Source organism: Magallana gigas, chromosome 7, assembly GCF_963853765.1.
Source record: "Magallana gigas chromosome 7, xbMagGiga1.1, whole genome shotgun sequence".
NCBI classification, from domain to species: Eukaryota; Metazoa; Mollusca; class Bivalvia; order Ostreida; family Ostreidae; genus Magallana; species Magallana gigas.
In genome coordinates this window covers 46,451,536-46,474,429 of record NC_088859.1, presented here as the reverse complement: position 1 = coordinate 46,474,429, position 22,894 = coordinate 46,451,536, and the positions used below count along the sequence as shown (strand labels likewise).

The 22,894-nt window shown below is 32.9% G+C and overlaps 3 protein-coding genes and 1 long non-coding RNA gene across 8 annotated transcripts; 3 read left to right on the top strand and 1 right to left on the bottom strand.

Annotated features, from left to right (window-relative positions):
• The first annotated feature begins 1,699 nt into the window (after positions 1 to 1,699).
• LOC105345921 (uncharacterized) lies at positions 1,700 to 4,641 on the top strand. Its single transcript, XM_011454285.4, has 6 exons — positions 1,700 to 1,917; positions 3,193 to 3,298; positions 3,396 to 3,622; positions 3,711 to 3,729; positions 3,833 to 3,857; positions 3,987 to 4,641. The coding sequence occupies exons 1-6, from the start codon at positions 1,863 to 1,865 to the stop codon at positions 4,269 to 4,271; spliced, it is 717 nt and encodes a 238-aa protein (XP_011452587.3). The 5' UTR covers positions 1,700 to 1,862; the 3' UTR covers positions 4,272 to 4,641.
• A 614-nt stretch (positions 4,642 to 5,255) lies between these two features.
• LOC105345922 (TOM1-like protein 2) lies at positions 5,256 to 17,869 on the bottom strand. Of its 5 annotated transcripts, XM_066066090.1 has the most exons (17): positions 17,715 to 17,869; positions 16,886 to 16,970; positions 16,496 to 16,580; positions 16,015 to 16,161; positions 15,796 to 15,930; positions 14,504 to 14,557; positions 14,220 to 14,258; positions 12,128 to 12,398; positions 11,891 to 12,042; positions 11,389 to 11,521; positions 11,115 to 11,217; positions 10,869 to 10,941; positions 10,695 to 10,721; positions 9,863 to 9,892; positions 7,894 to 7,959; positions 7,578 to 7,623; positions 5,256 to 6,920 (listed from the first exon to the last, which is right to left on the bottom strand). In XM_066066090.1, exons 1-17 carry the CDS (start codon positions 17,770 to 17,772, stop codon positions 6,793 to 6,795), a joined length of 1,632 nt encoding a protein of 543 aa, XP_065922162.1. In that variant the 5' UTR covers positions 17,773 to 17,869; the 3' UTR covers positions 5,256 to 6,792. The 5 variants fall into 5 exon arrangements, with proteins under 5 accessions (XP_065922162.1, XP_065922164.1, XP_065922163.1 ...); XM_066066092.1 differs by lacking the exon at positions 9,863 to 9,892; XM_066066091.1 differs by lacking the exon at positions 10,695 to 10,721.
• LOC136269990 (uncharacterized) lies at positions 8,404 to 8,784 on the top strand. The gene is made up of 2 exons (XR_010707623.1): positions 8,404 to 8,532; positions 8,603 to 8,784. It is a non-coding gene; the product is annotated as an uncharacterized lncRNA (long non-coding RNA).
• A 328-nt stretch (positions 17,870 to 18,197) lies between the features above and the next one.
• LOC105345923 (dynein regulatory complex subunit 3) lies at positions 18,198 to 22,830 on the top strand. Its single transcript, XM_011454289.4, has 11 exons — positions 18,198 to 18,406; positions 19,001 to 19,179; positions 19,346 to 19,462; positions 19,602 to 19,768; positions 19,937 to 20,083; positions 20,377 to 20,496; positions 20,595 to 20,707; positions 20,835 to 21,009; positions 21,227 to 21,358; positions 21,521 to 21,715; positions 22,333 to 22,830. The coding sequence occupies exons 2-11, from the start codon at positions 19,020 to 19,022 to the stop codon at positions 22,573 to 22,575; spliced, it is 1,569 nt and encodes a 522-aa protein (XP_011452591.1). The 5' UTR covers positions 18,198 to 18,406; positions 19,001 to 19,019; the 3' UTR covers positions 22,576 to 22,830.
• The last annotated feature ends 64 nt before the right edge of the window (positions 22,831 to 22,894 follow it).

The window sequence follows — 22,894 nt, the reverse complement described above, 5'->3', positions numbered from 1 at the left end:
CTAATGATGTCCTGTACACAAATTAGTTTCAGTATAATCCAATGTACATATTTGTTTCTTCTGATAAACGAAACGAATCAAATTTTATAATCTTATTTATCAGTTGTTTTTCAGATTTAAGTCCTTTCAAAATTATCATAACACATTTCTCATCAAAACAAGTTCATTCATTCCCTTTAGTGGTGAGTAACTTTATAAATTCTGTTAGAGCCATTAGAATTGTTTATTCGCTCCTATACTTGAAAAGCATATCGTAGAGGAGCGGATTTACAAGTCTGATATCCAAAAAGAATTTTAATTCTGCAAAAAAACCTCATATTGACTTTAACGAAGATCAAAACAAAATGCCTACCATTTTAAAATAAAGACTTCCTGTATATACTTATAGCATTAATCTGTAACCTTTTGTGACTCAGAATAAATATCAAATTCTATGTAATTTTTGGAAAAGATACTATCTTTATGTAATAATTAAAGGAATAATAATATAGTTTTAAAATGTTATATTTTCGTTGCTAGTAATATAGGATTGTGTACGTCCTCTTCGACGAAACATTTTTCGATTTTTTTGTTCATGGGTACTCGTGTGGAAACATTTTGTACCTTTCGGATTTCAAAAGAAACTATTAATATGTCGGTTTTTCAATTTTTATATAATTTTCGTGTGAAGTATATAAAAGAAAAGTGTTTAACTTATGCTTTTATGCTTTACATAATACATATACTATTAATGAGTTTCAAAAAGTTTTACCTTAAAACTGAAAGTGCAGTCTTTATTTTTTTTTTTATCGCTGGATTTACGGAATTATTGTTTACACAATAGATATGCAAAGAGTTTAGAAGGTGTATATATATTATCAAAGTTTTTCATTATTCCCAAACAGTTGCATCCACAGAGAATGTTGTACTGTTCGTAATAGAACTGTCAACAACTCGGAAACTGTTTCAGTTTCGATATATCAATGAAACTTGGAACTACCAAATATAATGGAATTTACCACGCATATACTTCTATAAATAGTTTCATACCCCCCCCCCCCCCCTCCCACCTCACACCAACCCAACCACCCGCCTTTATAATAACAATATATTTTTAAAACATCTTAATCTTTTGATTGCACACTGAGGAGGGGCAGTCTTTGCTTATTCACAGGGGGTTTAGGAACATAAAGCTAGACTGAGATGGGCGATTGCAATTGGTTGACGGAGTTTGTTTCTTCTGTGTTAATTTGGTCTTTCCAAATTATTATTTTTGAGATTAAAAGTGTTGATTAAATTTATTAAGTGTTGCGATAGAAATAGAAAAAATCGTTCTGTGTAGGTTAAATGGTCGCACGCGGATTCATATTACCCCAGAGTTATTCCCATTGTCGTCAATCAATAAGGTTACCTAAGCATGCATTGAATTTAACAAGGAAGTGACAACAGGTACACAATTTAAACAAGTAGATATGTTCTATACACATGATCAATTCGATGCAGTTTTTATTGGGGAGGGGGGTGGGGTGGATATGGATTTTGCCCTAAATGAAATTAAATACTGTTACAAGTTTATCAATTTTGGATAAAAGTGCAACTTTTTGAGTAAAAATTTTGGTATGTTGGCTATGACCCGACAAGAATAACTGAACCGGTCATGCTTCTCTAAAACTTGTTTTGTTAAGAACTGCAGAAGTGTCGAGATTTAAATATTTACGTTCATAAGGGAGACTCCTTGCTTCAGTGCTCGCGATCGCTGTACGGTATAGGTGCTGGGCGTTTCATTCAGGATGTTGTATTAGACTTCTCTATAACCGCCAATGAACTATTGAGATCACAGGGTGGGTAGGACGGCTACACCGCAGTGAAATCCAGCTGGAGACATGGCGGAGAGTTCTTTACTTACCTGTGTAGTGGTAATCCTTTCAATTTTACCTGGTAAGTTAGTTGTTTATTCTGACATTGCACTTTTCTGAAATATTGACCAATATTTGTAATTACCCGTTTCTTGTACAGACTGGGGAGGTTTGCCCTTTAAACTCTTTTATCAAGATTTACATATAAGTTGTATATTTAGAATATATAGGAAAAAGTCGATCGGTGTTTTAATCAGATATTCCTACACATTATAGACCGGTTCTTGCACCATGTATGGCGTTCAGCGCTGAATTATCGATCAGTGCAAGTCGATCACTGGACATGTTTATTCATTATTGAAGCATTCCTTCTGTATTTGTAAGGTAGAATAAATAGCAGTAGTACTACACACTTGACATCGAGCAAGGTTTCTCTGTCATTAGCTGCAGAACTGCAAATCTGCAGATAAGCTGTCATTTGGGGTTTAATGACTGTATGCATAAAATTAAGAGTCAGAGAGCGTGTTCTGTGAGTAAATTAAGCATTATTTTGGAAGACTTCTCTCTTAACCAAGAACATAAGAGTCCAAGAGACATCCAATTTCCCCAAGTGTTGAATTTTGGGTATTTTCGGATTCATGGTCGTTTATAACGGTTATCTTTCAGTTTCTGTATGCAGCATTAAACATATCAATGTATGAGGTACGCCAGAGACCGGTATCATTTCATCGGCTTATTTACTAACAGAATTAAGTTTCTGGTTTTGCTGTTTATCCTTGAAATCTTTTTAAAAGCTATTTGACGACCAGACAGTGGCCTAGTTTTGCAAGTTCCAAATGGAGTTGAAATTTTTAAATCCTTAAAGTGTGACACAATTAAAAAAACAACATAATCACAGAATTTGACACAATATAAAGGATTAACAATGCATGGGAGCCACTGTAATTGTATCTGTAAAAAAGAAAAAAGAAAAAAAAGAACACTTTGGAAATGCAGTCATCCCAAATGTTACACGCGATAGGTGTGTTCTCTGTGTTCTATGAAACATTATACTCTTGAATAGTAAAAATTGGAAACTTCAATTCAGCATGTTAGATAAACGAATCAAATGTCTATTAATATTTAAAAAATCTTTTATATAGATCTTCAATGGTCTGTGTGCTTTAGTTCAAGCTTTGAGAGAGAGGGAGAGAGAGAGAGAGAGAGAGAGAGAGAGAGAGAGAGAGAGAGAGAGAGAGAGAGAGAGAGAGAGAGAGAGAGAGGAAGAGAGAGAGAGAGAGAGAGAGAGAGAGAGGTTTCTTCTTGCTTTTAATCATGTCTTTAGAAAATATTTGATCTTTAAACTTGTATTTCACAGGGTCGCTTGGGGACAACTACAATGTCGGGGGGCTTGTGGCGGCCTCCATCGTTTCCTTCTTTGCTTTCGTGGCCATGATTGTGATGCTGGTCCTGGTTGTTACATGGTCAGTGCACTTTTTCTTGAATTATATAAGTAATACATATTTTTACGTAGTTTTCACAATTTTTATACATCATGTTTATTCATTTGGTGTTTCTTAGGAATCACTGGTTCCCTCAATACCAAAACTGGCGAGGGAGAACCAAGAGACCCAGGCCTATCAAACCCAAGTATGATTTCCCTCCACAACAAAATGGAGTCCAGCATATTCCCTTATCCAATCAAAATTCATCCCGTCCCGGATCCCGGCCGTCTACACAAAGGGGGGTGATTGTCTCAAAATCACAGAATGGAGCTCCTGCTGTTTACAGTGCTGTAAAACCTTCAGGTATTTACAGTATACTGTTAGTCGCGGTCTGGACTTAACTGCCAATAAATAAGGTGTCATTGAATCATCTTTTACTCTTTTGTTACAGATAGCTGGACCCAAGCAAAGTGAGTATAGAGCTTTTAAATGTTTATTTTGCAACACTTTTAACATTTCAATATACATATAAAAATGGTTGCCAAACTTGACATGGATATCTTTACTTTGCAGCTCACCAACAGGATATGAAGAAAAGGTAACCGGTTGTTATATACTAGTACCATATCCCTTATCTATGATCCCCCTCCCTAAAAAAATGAAATTTGCAAAAACCATTTCAAAATTTTAAAAAAGTAAAAAAATATATATTCTACTCCAATTCCAGGCTGGTCAGATAAACTTCGGTGAAGAAGAGGATGAGGTAATTGTTACAGAAATTTTAAGGACATCCCAAATTGCAAACGGGGGCGGCATCAATACCGGCCCATCTCAGAGCAATGGTATTGGACAGACGGTGACGGCAGACGAAATCGAGCTGACGTTAGAACGGCAGCCAATGGAGGAAGACAAGACCACAGGCGGAATCATGGATTTTCCGGAGGATGAAGCGGTCGTGCACCTTAGCGCCAGTAAGCGTGACCAAAACGACGGTGAAATGATTCTTTACTGATCTCAACAAATTAGTAGAACAGAACAGGATATCGGATAACATCATAATCAAAATGACAGAACTAGCATTTTAATTCCACAGTTCGTACCGAAGTATATATATTATGCGATGTTTGCATTGTTGTTTAACAATTATGACTTTTCACTATATTGTCGTATTATATGTAGTTTGTAATGTTTGTGTGTGTTCATATTTACATGTATCCCTTGTTTGAACAGTATATATGTTATATTGTTACTACACAAAATATCGTGTTGCTTCTGCAATATATGAAAGACAATGTTTTAACCAGATTGAATTTTAAAGTATTTTTGTACTCAATATTTTTTTTTATTAATTTTATAATAAAATTTCCAATTGTAAAAGTTTTGCTTTGCCTACGTTGTTGTTGATTTGAAATAGCACGATCACACGCAAAACGTTATTCTGAAATTTCACACCATTTTATTGATACATCAGTCAAAACAAAGCATCGTGTTTGACAACTGTTACCTCTAGTAAGGACAGTGTTCAGAAATTTGTCAAATGGCAGAATGAGAAAAGCGTGTTCCCTACTGTATTCATGCATTCAACAACTTTGAGGAAAAACGCCGTAAAAATTCCTGGGAGCCCGCGCATGATGAATTTTGCAAAATACGGACACCAGAAAGTTTCTTTTCTTGTTTACGTTACTATAAGAACAAGTAGAACTTTTATTGTGTTATCGAACGTTTTACATCGAACGTCAATTTAGTCCACCGAGCCATTCCAATTTGCAATTAAACGAATGAGCCTTCTCTGAACAATTCGGCATGCTTTCTACGCAGATTTTGTGCGTTTAAGCTATTCGTAGTGTTAGAAAATTTTAAAATTCCACCAGAGGCAAATCCTTACGTCAATTTAGATTATTCAAGGGTTTGTCTTAGATTATTATTTCGTCAAAGTGTCCGTGGACTTTTAACAGAACGATTGCCCGGATTAAACAATAACGAAATAAAAGCAATGTAAGGTTTAACAAATATTCTTTAATTTTTAACATCATGATAAATAGTTAAGTGTTTTTGACACTTACAAATGAGTACAAATTACTACAAAATTTACTTCCTACAAGTTTTAAATTATACAAGATTTTAACACAAGTAAATGTTTTCTATAAGGTTGAAAAATTAAACAACATAAATATGATTAATGCACAGTCAAAACGATATGGCGGTAATGTATTTCTAAATTCCATTATCATAATGATTGTAATATTGAAATACGTACTATTATCAAATAGTTATTTGTTTACAAAAATTAAATTCGATATATCAATTACTGATAAGCTAATTTTTGTTCTCTGTGATAAAAGCTATTAATCAATATTTAGTAAGGTCTTGTAATAAACATGCTACAAGCTTTTGGCATTGCTTAAGCGAATCATCTTGAATAAATATGTGATTTACTTCAGAACCAACTTTCACATGTAATGATCTGTGTGGAAAATACCTTAAATAAATGATCATCAATGAAAAGAACATTTCACAAATGCAGCCTTCCATTCGTGTAATTGATAGTATAGACATAGACTGACTGCAGTCTTCATGTCGGTACAGAGTGCATTCCTTATTTGACAGAGATCTAATAGGATCAACCTACAGAACCTAAATAAGTTCATTATTATAATAAACTTTAAAAACTCCAGTTTGTTAAGGATTTCTTCAACTGCACCTTGTCATTTTCAAAATGACATCTGGAGTGAAAACATCATGTATTAAACTTCAACATCAACTATTAGTTATGAAGTTAATCATCATTGTTAGTTACTTTGTCATCGTTTGCATTGATACAGTAGGATAGGAAAGACTGTGTTTGTCCGACTAAAAATATTGAAATGTAACTACATGTATCATTAAGGTCCTGATACACTCAAGACATTCGCTTCTTGTTAATTACAGTGCAATTGAAAAGCATTTTCTATAAATTCCTGACTTATCTTTGCCATGATAACCAAAGAAAATTCAATTTATTAGAATGAAATGACAATGAGTTTTCTTGTACAAAAATTATGCCACCTCTCAAATGTCTTCTCTTTATGGAAGCACATTTGGTACAACTTTCCACAACAAGATTACTTAGTAGTAGAAACACAAGAACATTCTTACACTTGATTTATATATATATGTAAACACTTCTATTAAAAAAAAAAAAAGTTTTTGAAATGATAATGATACAAGTATCTGAATTGTTGTAACATTTAAGTATAATGCTGTACACTTTTCTATAGTTTAATTTCAATTATAAAATTGAAGGAATATGGGCAATAACTTAACAAGTAGTTTTGAAACCAAGATTTACAGTATTATTTGAAAAGAAGTAGTTAATACGGACTTGACTAACATGCAGGTTTCCATGGTCTGGCATATTGTACAGCCATATTGGGACCATGTGATCTCTCACTGTAATCATGTGACTTGTTACAGCAATCATGTGATCATTATTGAGTCTTAGATAGTAACTCTCTCAACACACTCCACACGCACGCTCACTCTTGGTTCATAAATTACAATGCAAATAATGGGTTCTCCTCGTCATCTTTTTGTAGTTTTCTTGACCTTTGACCTGTGGCAGCTGCTATGCTTGGTAGGGTGTCAGCTGCCTGAGCCCTATCTGCCAGAAATGAATCGAATTCTGAAAGAAAACAGCCCTCGTTCAGAATTGAAAATACATCCCTGAAGAGTTAATGACAAATCAAAACATAAATTTCGGTAATAAACGCTGCTAACTAAGGCGAATTTAACAATTTTGATTAATCAATAATGCATCAAATACATATTTTAAAGCTATTATGAGGCTGACATAAACCAAACTTGGGTGTATGTACTATTATGTAGTCAATTAAATGAACTTTTTGCACTTCAAATTTTTTTTAAAGAGTTGTCTACCCTTCAGGAAAATTTTTTAAAATCACTTTCTGAAAATATGTATGGTAAACTATTAATTATTTTAGGATATTCGAAGAAAGGGAAAGCTTTTGTAACTTTTTACCAAGAGAAATGTAAGAAAATTGCTTGTTCTAAAGAAATATACTTAAAAAATGCATTTCTCCCATAGACTTCAATGTTAACTTCAACATACAATAAATTTATAAATATAATTTTTTTTTTTAATTTTCAATGATGAATCTTTATTATTTAATAAACTCCTAAAAACCACACTAAGATTTTAATGATTAAGCTTGCAATCTATTAGATATGAAATATGATAGTTATGGATGGACAACCTTAAATGAACAGTCTCTGATTTTTACTGCCCTGATATTAATGATATAATATCTACTTGGCCTACCTGAACTGGATAATGAATCCTTTTGCTGGTTTTTATGTTCATTCAACTGTAAAACAAAAGAATTATGAAACATAGAATAAAACACCCTCAATAGTGTATTATTAAATAATTTCAAAAATATTATGTGGACCTAGCCGAGTGCTTATCAAGGTCAATGTAGGTAACCCACACTACAGTACATGTACTGGTAGCTCTTAAGGTGGCCCTTCTCTTTAACCCTTCACATTTATCACTGTTTCTGTAACTGTTTTGTCCATTTTGACCTATTAACCCCAAAAGCTCTTAATTTGTGTTCCAAGTCTATCTATGTACTTACGCTGGCTTTCTGTTCAGCTGTTAACCACTGTTCCATCTCATCATAATCAGTTTCTTTGTCTTGTAACTACAAAAAAAATCCATAAAAATCATATACAGGGCATAAAAATTAAAGTCATCAATACTAAATTAATCTGTTATGCATGTAATAATATACGCAATTTTTAACAATTAAGAATTGTAATAACTATAGTACCTAAATATTCAAAAGTACATGTACATACATGGAGTGAGCTAAATCTAAATGTCATTCACAACTAGCTACTAAACATTTCATGATCTACATAGAAGACATGTACAAGACTGAAGGTAGCGATGACAAGTAGATGTTCCTTTACATGTTCCATGTAATTTTTTAATGTACTTCTTCACATGTTCCATGTATTTTATATGTATTCCTTTACATGTTCCATGTAATTTTTTAATGTACTTCTTCACATGTTCCATGTATTTTATATGTATTCCTTTACATGTTCCATGTAATTTTTTAATGTACTTCTTCACATGTTCCATGTATTTTATATGTATTTCTTCACATGTTCCATGTATTTTATATGTATTTCTTCACATGTTCCATGTATTTTATATGTATTTTTTCACATGTTCCATGTACATGTATTTTATATGTATTTCTTCACATGTTCCATGTATTTTATATGTATTTTTTCACATGTTCCATGTACATGTATTTTATATGTATTTCTTCACAGGTTCCATGTGTTCCTTGACATGGTCACCAAAGCTTGTAAAGGCTTTTGGCTGTCATTCTAGCAGCATAACAATAATCTGAAGACTACCAGAAACCACCATGTATCCTGTGATCACAAAGATCACAGTTCATTTCCTCTTCAAACACTGCATGCAGCAAAAAAAAAAAAAGCAGTGGCTACCTTAAACAAAACATAAAACTCAGACGGACATATTGGTAAAAGTCATTTACAAACAGTACTGTGGTTTCATCAATATTCGTTGAATACCAATTTTCGTGGATTTCGTTGTTAAGTTGATCCACGAAATTTAATGTACACTGAAGTGCAATATCTATTAACATTTTGTATTGATAGGGTCATTGGCCACGAATTTACATATCCTTGAAACTGTGATTTTCACTTTTTCCACGAAAATTGATACCCTTGAATATTAATGAAACCACAGTATTTCAAATGTCACCTAGATTTCTCGTGTATATCACTAATGAACAAGACAGTCTGTTAAATTATTTCTTTACATCATGCTGAATTCTCTGTTATTCATTATTTAGAAAGCTTTATACATTGGTTTCAATTTGAACCTTCAAAATATGTCTAATGTTGTCAGAATATACCGGTATTATTTTCTGTTATCTTATAATTTGTAAATTTTTAGTTCAATGTAAATTTTACTTATAAACTTTTTTTAAAAAATAGCCCAGACTTAAAATTGAAACAATTTTCCAATAGAAATTTTTGAACAACAATTCATAAAATGCTACACAAATTGAATTTTCAGAGCATTTGACAAATAATAATACTTTAACAAGAGATCCTGACTTCATAGTATTTGTTTGTTTAGATGTCAACTAAATCATGCCCTTCTAAATAAATGCATGATACAACATAAAATAATTGAAAATAAAGAATTAGTATATCATTTTCCATGGATGTTAAAATTAATATTAATTTCAAGCACTACAGAATGTCAAAGTTTGAATTTATATATTCATCACACAATGTGTAATACATGTATTTACATATCTGGGTACACAAGTTCATAATGTCTCACTCCTAAATAGCTGCATCTTAAACAAACAAAAAAATAAAACAAAAATCTAGCTTCAATTCAAAAGTGAGTGAAAAACTGACTCTGCTTATACTCTGCATGGTTAATGCAAATAAAACACAATGTTAAACTCTGTGGGTGATTCTCGTCTTGACTATGGACCTGACCAGTGTGACTGGCCATGTGACCATGCTACATGCATGACGTGTTACCTTAAGTACCTCCTCCTCTTCTCTCGTTAGCTGTAACATACACATGTGTCAATCAATCTGCTACTATTAATAACTACGTAACCGTGTTGATTAGAACTAGTAGCGTAAGTTACGAGTAATGAACATTGTGGTTATCAGGCCCAACAGGACCAATCACAAATGTGATGACACTGCTAATTCTTATTATTTACGCTATAACCAGATTTTTTTTTACCATATTAGTTCAACCAACTATAGAACCTAGTGCCAAATTAAGCTAAGGGTAGATGAAAAGATGGTTTAAAGTTGTTAGAAATGTTAGTACAAGCAGTGAAAAACTGCAAATGATGAACATTGCATCTTACATCAAAACCTAATCAATTTTGTTGGAAAGAACAGTGGGAAATAGTTAACAACATTAACATTGTCACTAGCTATATCACCTCACAAAGCTTTTCATAATAAATTACCAGGGTAATTCAGTATGATAAGAACATAATTTCTTATTTTTTGAAAATTATCAAAATTTTTATCTCATAAAACACCCCCTTCTATTGTAAAAATTCAATTCATTTGATTTGTATATTAATAACATATGACTTTTCTTGAATTATGCAAAAAATTAAAGTAAATTAAAAGTTACTTGAAAAGAGTGTCAGTAGAGCACACTTAATGAATTATTTCCCTTGAATTTAGATAATCAAGAGAATAGTTAAATAACAGATATTGTTAAATACAAAGAAGAATTTTCAGAATTCAGCACACAATCTGTTGACTGAGAAAAATGAGTAAATTAAGCAAATAAATAAGGCAGATGAACACTATACTCCAACCACTACATCACCAAAATTACCTTCAACACATCCTCCTCCTTCGTAAACTGTAAATGCATAGCATTTCATTATTCAATATTAAATGCATTTGCCATACACAAAAACATAAAAAAAGCTTTGGTTTGTGTATTGAGATATTTCCTTTGTACTGAGATATTTCCTATGTACTAATTATTTCTATAAGCATAACTCACATTGTTTCTGGAGTTGACCACAGTTCCTAAACCACCCTTGTTAAACTGGTCCTCCTGCTGGTTTGCGTAACTTCTGCAATATATGTTAATTAATGTAAAATACTTGGCGTATAACAGATCTGGTTTAAAAGTAACACTTAACAAATATTACAAGTTTCAATTTTCATTTTTTTTCCTAGATTTTATAACTGTACATTTATTCAATTTCACTTCAATCTGAGAACTAGTTCATCCCTGTACACTCACCCCATTGCCTGTTTGTTTGTCTCAAAAGATTTCCTTGATTGGGCAAACATATCAAAGTCATCATCATTGTGGCCTGAAGTGGCAGTTGAATTGCTTCCTATGTCTGCAAAATATACTATACTTAACAAACCTTTACAATGCACCTTACACTTCTATTGATTTTTTAATCACAGTCCACTTTATATCTAAACATGTCAGTTATCTATATGCAGCATAAGACCCACAAATCCCAAGACAAATCCTTTTTTTTGTATTAAGAGGTTTTTTTTTTTACCAAGGTTAGCCATCTGTGCTGTAACTTGTGGGGCGAGCTGAGGGTTAGGGACAAATGTGTCATCGCCCAAGTCTATCAGATTCCCCACCGTGGGAGCAGGCTGTGCAGAAACAGGGGCGGGCGAGGACGACGCCTACAAATGTAAAATAATTAGAATGAGACATATATACATATTAGAATATCAAGGGATCCACAGACTGTTCTTGTCTGATTAAAAATGTCTAACCATCACCTTATGATGCTAACTGTGGTTTATCAATCAATGAAATAAAATTACCGGCATACATGTATATTTTTTTTTTTATGTCAAACTAAATTAATTTGAATTGTATATTTAAATTCAAAATTCATTTATTGAAGTGTGTAGAAATAATCAGTTTTTCCCCTCTATGCTTCGTACTTTCATACCTACATAAATCACCAAAGAAGGCACTTCATTGTTTAGTTATTATTACACTATTCAATTACTCATTGTACTTTATTTTCCTCACATGCCACATACCTGGTCGTATGAGGGTGGTGACATGCTTTCACTGGGTAATGGCTCCGAGGGTTGGCTTGGTTGTTGGCCAGACTGGCCTGTTCTGTATCGCTCAAATCTCTCGTACCGCAAAAACACATTATTCATGTCATCATTTATCCGTAAAAGTTCATCTAAAAAAAACCATCAACATTATTTTTTCTTCCATTGTTTCATTGGATATGTTAAATCAATCAATGTCTGAACCATCAAACTTACTTGTAGCTTCCTCATTGGCTATTTTGTCTATTAATTCCACTAATCGCTGCTGCATCTGCCTGTTTGTCCTGTTGAGTTCCTGTAGAAGCTCTAGGTCTGAGGGGTCAATGTTGGTAGGTGTGAGCTCTGTTAACATTTCGCTCATGACGCGGATGTTCCCCTGGACAACATTCAGCTCAGTTTTTAACTTTGTCATCTGCTCAGCTGATGGGTTAATGGGACCAGTTGTGGGTTGGGGTGGTGTTTGAGGAACTACTGGGGCCTGTTGGGGCTAAAAAAAATAAACAATACACCGACTTCATTGAAAGAATGTATACTGCACTGATTTCAGAACACAGCAATTTCTGGAAAATTCAATGATACTGACATAACAATATCATATTGTACTGTACATAAGCCTGAGTTTCATGGAGAGATTATTTTTGGTACCTCGGTATTTTCACAGAAAACATCCCCAATCAACTTCAAGCAGTGTTTTGCTGATAAAAATCTTATCAAAATCTAATGTTTTTTAAATTTTTTTTAATTTAACAGACCTTAAAAAATCTAATTATAAATGTAGATGTGGTTAATATTTAACATTAGTTTGATATATTTTGAGATTCAAGGCATTGCTAAAACATCTTAGAAGAGCTTTTCACAGAGTATACACAGACACAAAATATATATTTTTCAAATCAGCAGATTTGATGTCTAACCAAAATGTTTACAGCAAATCAAGCAACTGCTTTATAACACCCACAAAACATTTCAAAACCACCACTGATGAAATAACAGTACAGACAATATCATTAGAAGGGGAAGTCTTAACAATGTGTAGCCCTTTAATTGACATACATGCAGGATAAATGTTTGTGTTATATTGAAAAGAATCTTTTTAAAATCATTGATATTCTGCATTACCATTTTATACCCGCTGAATGATTATTCCTTGTTGAATTCCAACACAAAAGAAATGTCTACCAAGCTACAGGTTTAATGACAAATGTGACCGTCTGTCAGAAATAATCAATAACTCTGCGGAAGCTGACAACACAACAACACAGGTAGATAGACCAGGTAAACTCATGACCTGTATCTTATGTCAGGTACTAAAAATATCCTTGGGAGAACTCCTTCCTTATTCCATACTTTAATACACCTGTTGTCTGAGTAAATGATGCCCAAGTTAAACCTTGTTATAGAGCTTATAAAGTCCAACACAAGGCATTTCTGCTGATTTTAAGAAAGGCAATGCTTTGTGTGTGATATTGATGTGCTAATCCATCTAAATGCATATAGTACAATAGAATTAATGTAGTATTATACATATTAAAATAAGACCTAGTGCTTATATATGTTTTTTTTTATTTTAGTCAATGCTCCAATATATAACTTTTATTTGGCTTTCAAAAAGGTCTGTAGGTAGGTTTTTCTAACCCATCGCTCCTTTTTTTTTTTTTAAATCAAGGCCTTAAACAAAAAGTACAATGTACATGTATAAGCATGTGGAGATAACATACCAGTAATTGGATTTAAAATATTAATTCAAATAAAATTCACTGTTAATCAATATTTAAAAATTCAAACATCAATAAAATAAATAGGGTCATTTTGTTATGCTGCAGCAAATGAAATATTCAATTCCTAAGGTACCAATTGAAACATGAATGATACAATTAACTTAATGGAATACTTGTTGTGTTGTTAATATCTAATACGTTAAAAAATGTTTGCAACCTCATGTATATGAATATTGTAGGTAAGTATCTCTTGATATCAATTGATTGAATTTTGCTTTCATCACATTGCCCCTATAAAGCCTCTTCTACATTCATATGTAACCGTAAAAGTTTGCTTCTGTAACCATGGTCACACTTTTTTTTTCAATGTCTGAACATTAATACATTAATTCAGTATATATATATTTATTAATTTAACTTTCATTTTTTGTAGGTTTCGTACAAACAAAATCATAACTTTTTGGGCGTTAACAATGAAGTTTGGTTTTAGAAAACATATATATCGAAAACTGTTATCCCTAATACAGTACATGAATCAACAACCAACTTAATACAAACAACATAATACAAACACAAAGAAATACCCAGACCTCCTTATCCTGGGAGCCTGCAGCCACTACATATCTGCTCTGTAAGTCATATCATGGATATTTGTTATGTATACAGGTTTCCTTGACACAGCAGTGTAATTTCAACTGGAGTATAACCTATAAATTGTGTGACATTTTGTGACACAAGTTCTTGAGGACAAGACCGTCACCCCTGTTGCAGGTGGTACATGTACTGTGTGGTAATAATATGCAAATGTTTAAACATAAACTCACAAAAGAATGGGGGCAAATACTACATGTGATAAAAAAAAATAAGTACTCACAGTTCTAGTTGATGGTCTTAATCTACTTAATCCAGGGTCTACTTCAGCTGTGCTCTACAGTTAAAATATACGCATGATGAAACAGGTGACAATGCACACAATGAAAACAAGAAAATGTTTTACCAGTATTTGTAACATAAATTTCAAATTTAAAGCTGCTTGGTCCGATTTTTTTGTTATCACAGTATAAATTTTTTTTCTATACAAACCATTTATCTTAGAAAGTTATGGACTTTTACTTATTTACACCATCAGATTCAGTCTCCTTTCAAAGTTAGAAATATTCAAAGTAAATAAAAATAATTTCTTTTTGGGCAAACGAAAAAACAAAACAAAATGCATCACAAGAATGTTTAGAAAAGGAAACCATTTGGTTTCGTTCCCCAAATAATTGGGATTATTCAACCCGCATGCTATGCATCCATTGTAAAGAAAGCAAACTTCAGAAATATTAGCGAACAAAACGTACATCTTTATTTGTAATTTGTCTGATCATTTCGGCCTTTATTGAAAGCGATGTCGAAGTCGTAATACAACCATACCCGTCTCGTCGTCAGGGATGTACTTTAACATGAGGCGAAATAACGCGGTACCCTTTTATATCGTTTGTTTTGTTAGCAAATTTTGTACGCATTTTTCTTCATTGAAATTTGGCATTATTTGAAACGAAAAAAAAATGTTGATGGCTTTTTTAGATGAACTTTTACGAATAAATGATGACATGAATAATGTGTTTTTGCGGTACGAGAGATTTGAGCGATACAGAACAGGCCAGTCTGGCCAACAACCGAGCCAACCCTCGGAGCCATTACCCAGTGAAAGCATGTCACCACCCTCATATGACCAGGTATGTGGCATGTGAGGAAAATAAAATACAATGAGTAAATGAATAGTGTAATAATAACTAAACAATGAAGTGCCCTCTTTGGTGATTTATGTAGGTATAAAAGTATTTTTTTCATTGAAATTTGGCATTATTTGAAATTAAATGACTGGGAAAACTACTGCAATGTCTATTATTATACATATACTTAGCATAACCATCGTTTAAAAGTGTGCATAAAATTTGATATAAAATCGGGCCAAGCAGCTTTAAATGAATCTAGAGCACCACAAGATACTATGAAAAAAATGTTTTCAGTTTTATCTATTTAACAACACCAATAGTACCAGTTTCATCAAATAGCATCTGAATAGCAGAAAAAATCAATGCACCATGCAGTGAGAAAATGTACAACAAAAAAAAAATATTTGTGAAAATAGATGTTTTATTGATGACAAGCTTGTCCTACCCTTGCTGGTGTGTAGATTGGTGCCAGGTGGTCCAGATCTGTCATTGGGAACTCAATGCCTTTAGCCTTCAGGTCCTGGTAAACTTTGTCTATCTCTTTCAACTCTGGGGTTCCTCTAAATGCATCTGCCCATGTCTAGGAAATATTTCTTAGAACATACAACATGATCTAGAACTGGTAATTAAAGAATAAATACAAGTGAGTCATTTACTGCATTACCTGAATGAGACTAAGCACTTTCTCCTGAACTGCTTGTGGAGGGTCATATTTAGGACCAATAACTTTAATCAGGTCAGACAGGAAATCTTTGTTTGCTAACTGAATGTGAAATCTTCTGCCACAGTTTTTGACACATGTTTCAAGGCACTGAAAGATTTAACTTAGAAAGTACATAATATTGCATATAAAATATTTCATTTGATTAAAAATTTACTATGCCTATGAAATCTAAAGAGGCATGGAACTCATAAATTTTGTAACACTTTGTCTTTCAAAACAAAAAATGACACTATTAAAATTGTATCTATAACTTTATTTGTTTTCTTCACCAATCTTCTTTTCTCATAGCATAGCATAATTGGTAAAAGCAAAAGTTTTTGATCTTTTAGTCTTGTATGGGGAAAAAAATGCTGGGGCACCAGTTTTTTTTATTTTAATTATAACTATCCCATACCACCTTACAATGAAAGATTTTACTCACAGTGAGGGTGTACATAATGGCTGTGTGGTTTTTTCCCATGTTCTGTGATAACCTCTTTCTGATTGCTCGGGCAGCATCTTTTGGACTGTGAAAGAAAATATATCAAAGATTTACATTAAAAAATAAAATTCTCTAAAATACACAGAAATACATGTACATATATACACCTTCATTATGTATAATCCACAGAGAATAAAAAACATTTTTTTCATGATGAAGTCAATCAATGATGTATAATTCCACAGTTAATAACACTCTTGTATTTCAACCTTGACATACAAAAGGCATAAATGGGTCAATTTTACTTTTTTTTTTACTTTCCATTAGTGTTGTAAATAATCATAAAAGCATATTGTCACACTGTAGAAAATGTATATGTACTAAACATACCCTTCATCTGTCTCATTGATGATGTCACAAACTTCCATAAGAATTGCCCAGTTTTCTGACGCTTGAGATCCATCTGTTCCTCTTTCTTTAATTGTAGAAAAAAGAATAGCAGTGTTTTGTTTTGTAAAAAGTTACATGTACAGTACAATCAAACAAACAATTCACTATAGATGTAAAAGTCTGTGTGATGTGTTTAAAAGATTTTCTTGGCTGTGTCAAGTACTATAATGCTCTGATGTTACAAGTGTAAGGACAATTCAATAAAGCATGCCACGATCTTATGAGTTAATGTCAACCTTTAACCCACAAATGCATAGTGTACTTATTCAAATCAAATGCAACATGCCGAAACTGTTTTCTCAAGCAAATTAAAAGGGGTAAAGCTCTTTTAACCTGTTAACTTTTTATAGAACAGTGTATCCTATAAATCTAGGATTAAACTTAGATTTTTGTTGGTCATAATGTGATTATGCTAGATGTATAACCCTTACCTATTATATCATATTTAATGAACAAGGGCTAAGCATACTTATAAAAAAACTTGTTTTATATAAATTTATCTTAATGTTAAAATGAAACCTAATCTACATGCATATCATACTCTTGAAAAATAAAGAGTGGCATGCAATTAAAAGGTCATTTTATGTATATTTATGCTGTTGTTTTCATGTTGCATTCATTTATTTCTCTTAACTTATTAATGAGTTTTTTTTTAATTATTTTGAAATTCTCATAATCCCATAAACTCAGCGTTTAACCTAAAAAATTTACATTGTATTTTTAAAATATCCGAGGTGTTGACATCTTTTTTAATGGCTAATTTGCCTACCGATCAACTGTCCCACTTGCGTCGCAAGAGGATTTCCATGTCCGAAGAGAGCAGCCATTTTTAGGTAAATAACAATATGACGTCACAACCCGACATTGACCCAATTCTTAGTGACTCAGACGCTTGTGATCTTTCAATGGTTCTTTCTATATTTACCCAACTCTCGTGATAAAAGGACCATTATTCATTGTGCAGATATAATCTTGTATTTTGACCTTGTTGAAAATAAATATTGTTTTGAATAAACAAAATCTTCTGTCTCAGTTAACGTTATCAGAATACAATCTTCTACGAAAATTATTTTCTAACATCAAGCAGGAAACGGCAAATATTCAAATTGGACTTATTCTGAGAAAGATTTGTAGTAATAATATTTATTATAGGTTTCGTAAAATTAAAAAGAGCATTTTGACAAATGTACGCCTTTTTAAATACCGACTCTATCCGATCATAAGTTTTTCTCCCGGAAGTCTTAAACCGGATGTTGAAAATAACCATAACAACTGTATACATTTTTATACGTTTGAAATACAAAGTGCTTGAAGATTGTTTACATCGTGCAGAGAGTAAATGGGTTCATTCGTTAATGGCAATACAAATTATACTTAATTAGCAACGAGACACGACAGATGCTCTAGTCAAGTTTTTTTTTCAGTCTCTGGATAGCTAAGTTTTATACATCGAAACACAAGGTACGAAAAGGCATTATTTAAGTATTACCGATGTACAGACTTTTTTTTATGTGATGATCAGACCAGATAGCTTAGTCCGCTTGAGCACCTTACAAGAGAGGCTAATTTTCTAATCTTGGTTTGATCCGTCATAATATCTCTCATCCCAACAGCATACCAAAATTAACCACATGAGTCGGCAATCTTATCAGTAAATAATAACTAGAGTCAAAATAAGTAAAAACCCAGCCATGAGCTTCGCTTACAAATTTCGCTCACTTCGCGAGCGAAGCTCATGGCTGGGTTTTTACTTATTTTGAGTCTAGTTATTAATTCACGGGAGTCGGCAATATTATCATAAATAACACATCACCCATACCTGCCAAGAGAGTCAAGATTGTGGGTTCAAATCGTTATTATCTGTCATTATTTTCACTTATCCCTTTAGAAATGAACATTTCAACAATCAATGTTGGTGGATGAACATGTTATCATTTATTCAGGCCTAAATATAATCAAAATTGATCTCAGTTGTAATAATTTAGACAGGTAGACTGGTAAATAAATTTCAAGATTAATCAGACTGTCCTTTTTAAAGATATTGGCTATTTGTAGGTTTAAAAAGTAACTCAAAATGAGTCGGCTATATGACACCGTCGAGCCTGCTGTCATTGACGAGGAAATGCTCAAAAAGGCTGTAGAGGAACAGGGACCCAAAGAGGAAGCTGGGAAAATAGCAAAGCAAGAGGGCATTGACTTTGGAGATGTTTTATCTCTACGACTTGACTTTCTTAGTAAGTACCAGTATATGATAGTAAGTATTATGTTCTCAATCAGTATGCATGTACGGTATGATATTTCAGGGAAGATTGATTAATGCATGATTATTTCAAATCCAAACATGAGATAAATATAGTTTTGTCTTCAAACCAAATTAGTTGCTAAACCTTTTATTTACAGATATTTTGAAAATTGATAACCTATGGGAATTCACCAAACTAACAAAATTACAATTGGACAACAATATTATTGAAAAGATTGAAGGCTTGGAAAGTTTGGTAAACTTGGTTTGGCTAGGTAAGTGTGTATCAGTTATTTGAATAGCATGCCAATTATGTGAAATAAATAATATTCGAAGTAATAAATCATAATTCATGTTGATCAAATAATGAATGCTTTGATTTACATAGACCAAAACAAGAGAACTACATTTCAGATTTGTCCTTCAACAACATAGAAGTCATTGATAACCTTGATTCACTGACCAAACTGGAGGACTTAACACTGTACAGTAACAGAATTTCTACCATAGAAAACATGGACTCCCTCCTCAACCTTCACGTCCTCTCACTGGGCAGAAACCAACTCACAGACTTAGAAAATGTAGGTCATATTTAAAACACCCTTATAATCTCAAATATGTCTTTTTTTTTATCTATGAATATTTCATATTTGATTTAACTTTTACCTTGTTCACAAAATTGAAGAATAGTACATTTGTATGATAAACATGTAAACAGTAGTTTAATTTTCCATACCATTTATTTTCAGTTGCGATATTTAAGGAGATTCAAAAACCTGAAGACCCTCAATTTATCAGACAATCCCTTCTGCAAACAAGATGAATACAAACAATATGTGATTGCATTTTTGTCTAACCTAGAGTTTTTGGATTACAGACTTGTAGATCAGCAATCTGTAAGTATAATTTTTTCTTATCTTAAAGTGTTTTAAATTTACGCAATTGAATTTACCGAGTAAAAAAATTCTAACCATATAGCAATTTATTATTTTAACTTATGACCTAGCTGCATGTCTGTAGCTCCTGGTGTGAAAAAATTTGGATGGACGACTTGGGAGCTACCGTGCTTCCCATAGTAAAAATTTGCAATTTAATACGGCTCACAAAATTTGTCTAGTTTTAGACTGAATTTTTTCAGACCGGGTGCTTAAAGTTCATTCATTAAAATACAAAAGTTCTTATTTTATAGAGAGATGCTGCCATAGAAAAATACCAGGTATCTAGGGATGAGATGCTTCATAATGAAAAGCAGGCAGAAATCAAGAAAGAGGATGAGACAAAACGACAACAAGAACTGGAGAAACACAAGGTGGGTTTATAACACTTGTCGGATTCATTTTCAGGTACTATACTGTCAGAAATCAAGCTGTGTGAATTTAAGTACAAAATTTGCTTGTGTTATTGTAGAATGCCTATGTAGAACTGATGAATGGACCAGATCTCTTTGAACAAATGTATGCTGAGGATAAGGAGGGTCAAAAACTGAATGAGATGCCTGGTCTAGAAGATCAACTCCACAGATATCCTTTTTGACATTTATCTTTCAAATGAAAGTTAAATGATGAAGTGTAAAGTAATAAAACATAGATCAAATTTCTTTTGATAATGCTATAGAATAAAGATCATGTTTTCCTTAACACTTTTTACCTTCAAAGAGAAGTTCATGCAGATCTGTACCCAGATCTTTGACTTTGGTATCGCTGAGCACGAGAAGCGTGAGGAGGAGGTCAAGAGTTTCTGGGAGTGTGTGGAGGAAGCTAAACAGGACAACAAGAGGCTGGGCATGGTTCACATCGATGAGTTCACAGAGACAAAGAAAAGGGTAAGACACTTCATGTATGCAATTTAAGTATATCTATAGTGTAGCAAACAAAAATGTTCAGTACATGAAATAAAGAAATTAGCATATATAATTATACAGAGATTGGTTCAAGGTTCAGTGATTAAATGCTACAAGTAACAGCTAACAATTACATGTAGGAAATGATGAACATACAGTATGCCTGTGTCTTATTTTTGAATTTGTACCTGACCTTTAGATGTTACTAGAGATGTCCCAGATGAGTGATCACAAGATGGTCGAGCAGTATGCCCGGGATTACAATGACAAGATTCAGGTGCTGTGGGACAAGCTGATGGGACTGGAACTACAGCTTGTGGACCAACTGGAGGTAATATATGTGTAAGAATTAGGTCTAAATGGAATAATCTGTGTAAAAAACATGAAAATGGTTATAAATTAAAATAACGTCTAAACATTAGGGATAACTGTGAACTATTACAAAAACCTTAAATTCAAAAGTTTTTGCAGCAAAATACTGACTATTTTTCAGGAAGTAATCAAGGAGTTTGAGAGGAATATGCAGGACATGGTTGGCACATTCGTAGAAAATGTCCAAGCACTTCTCTCCCAATGTCGAGACTTGGAAAATAATCATCACGAAAAAATGATGGAAATTGCAATTGTCACTCTGGAAAAGGTCATAAAAAATGAGCTGGATGATGAAATATCTGATGACCTAAAAATGGTAAAATACATTTTGTGTGCATCTGAGAGGTCTTTTTTTTTCTGTCACAACAAGAGTTATTGCCCTTTATTTTTCTAAAATATACCTTTTCTTACTGTTACAGCAAGAGTTAATATAGCATTGAAACATGATTTTTTGAAGTATACACTCTCATAACTGCAGCGGTGTGTGCATACAAATTGAGTAACGCGCGTTAGCGCGTTATGAAAATTTGTATGCACACACCGCTGCAGTTATGAGAGTGTATACTTCAAAAAATCATGATTTAATGCTTATATTTACATTTTTTTAACTTCTTGCCTTGTCTGCAAATGCGATTCATACCTTAAAATTCCTATCTTATCCTAAGGGTAAGTTAATATTAATGAAAGAGCCACAGTAACAGCCACAAGCGTGAACTTTGATTTTCGCTTGTGACGTTGCAGTTTACAGCGTTTAATATTTGTGACGTTATAACAAAAACTTGTCAATTTAACCTTTGACTACTTGTTGCATTTAGAGGCATTTGAAGATCACAGAATTTAATGGAAAAACACAGTAGAATGTAAATATTGCCATTTAGTTTCCTTGAATATACAATACAAATGATTCTTATAAATGATTTTAATATATTTTAGTTACTTGTGGACAAAGATACAATCATCAATGCAGTGTCTTCATCACACGATGTGCATCTCCTAAAGATTGACAACAAAGAGGATGATATTGTCACCCGCATTAATCAGTCCCTCAAGAATTTAATAGAACAGATTCACCAGGACGAGGAAATCACACGCAACAGGATGCGAGTGTCTGAAATCAACAATCTAATTGACCATTTACGAGAGGAGATGGATAATTTGGAGGTCATGCAAAACTAGTGCACGTGTGCCAAAAAGCACGACTCTGTGGACAGATTATTGTGATCCCAGTAAAACAATGTTGAACTTGTCTGTTAAGACTGAATGGACCTCTGTAATTACAGTGTATGTCTGACCAGATGGATGTTATAACTATAAGTGACCATGTGGAAGGAAAATTTCAGAGACTGAAATTATTATTATTTGAACATGCTTCATTGCACTGAGATGAAACTGTGATAATATAAGCAAAATAAAGCAGAAAACTTCAAAATCTTTTAGTGACACTGTTTTACCTCAATTTTTTGATATCTTATATGATTAAAAATTGATGGCAATT